Source organism: Arachis ipaensis, chromosome B01, assembly GCF_000816755.2.
Source record: "Arachis ipaensis cultivar K30076 chromosome B01, Araip1.1, whole genome shotgun sequence".
Classification (NCBI taxonomy): domain Eukaryota; kingdom Viridiplantae; phylum Streptophyta; class Magnoliopsida; order Fabales; family Fabaceae; genus Arachis; species Arachis ipaensis.
Genome location: NC_029785.2, coordinates 24,260,335 through 24,261,073, shown reverse-complemented (window position 1 = coordinate 24,261,073; position 739 = coordinate 24,260,335). Strand labels below are relative to the sequence as shown.

The following is a 739-nucleotide window of genomic DNA, read 5'->3' as shown; positions in this document are numbered from 1 at the left end:
TCATATTTCTATTATATATTATATCTATATAGTATATTATATACATGAGAAATATAAATGAAACACATGGTCTATTATATTCTATTTTTGCAGACTGTAAAAAAGTTCTTGGGAGCTCTTTGTTTCTTGTGGGGGAGATTGGTGGCAATGATTTCAATCACCCACTTTTTTTGAGGAAGAGTGTTGAAGAAATCAAGGCATACATACCTTTTGTGATTAATGAAATCTCTTCAGCTATCAATGTAAGTTTGATTAATTAAATAATTATAGTTCATATATTTTAATAGTTGTGTTTCACAATGAAAGATTCGTTTTTTCCTCTCACCATATTAATATGCATAATGTATTACTTTTTTTTTTTTTATGGTTATTGTCAGAAATTGATTCATCTAGGGGCTCGAACTATGATTGTTCCTGGAAATTTCCCAATTGGATGCAATGTCATCTATTTAAGAATATTCAATACTACGAATATGAAGGAATATGATGAAGCTGGTTGTCTCAAAAGGTTAAATGAGCTTGCTCAAGATTATAACAAGAAACTTCGCGTAGAAATAAATCGACTTCAAAGGCTTTATCCCAATACAAATATCATCTATGCAGATTATTACCGTGCTGCGTTGCCATTATATCATTCTCCAAAACGATATGGTAAGTATATACATATATATATATATCCATGTCTTCTTTAGTTGGACATGTTTAAAATATTCTTTTTTATATTAGTTAAACTATTCTT

General features: G+C 28.8%; 1 protein-coding gene across 1 annotated transcript in view; it reads left to right on the top strand.

Annotated features, from left to right (window-relative positions):
- LOC107617320 (GDSL esterase/lipase At1g28580) overlaps window positions 1-612 on the top strand; it is a gene marked incomplete at its 3' end in the record, with an annotated part of 4,570 nt that extends 3,958 nt beyond the window's left edge. Inside the window, 2 exon segments of the mRNA XM_021119299.1 lie at window positions 94-242; window positions 378-612. Coding sequence (XP_020974958.1) covers window positions 94-242; window positions 378-612 — 384 coding nt within the window.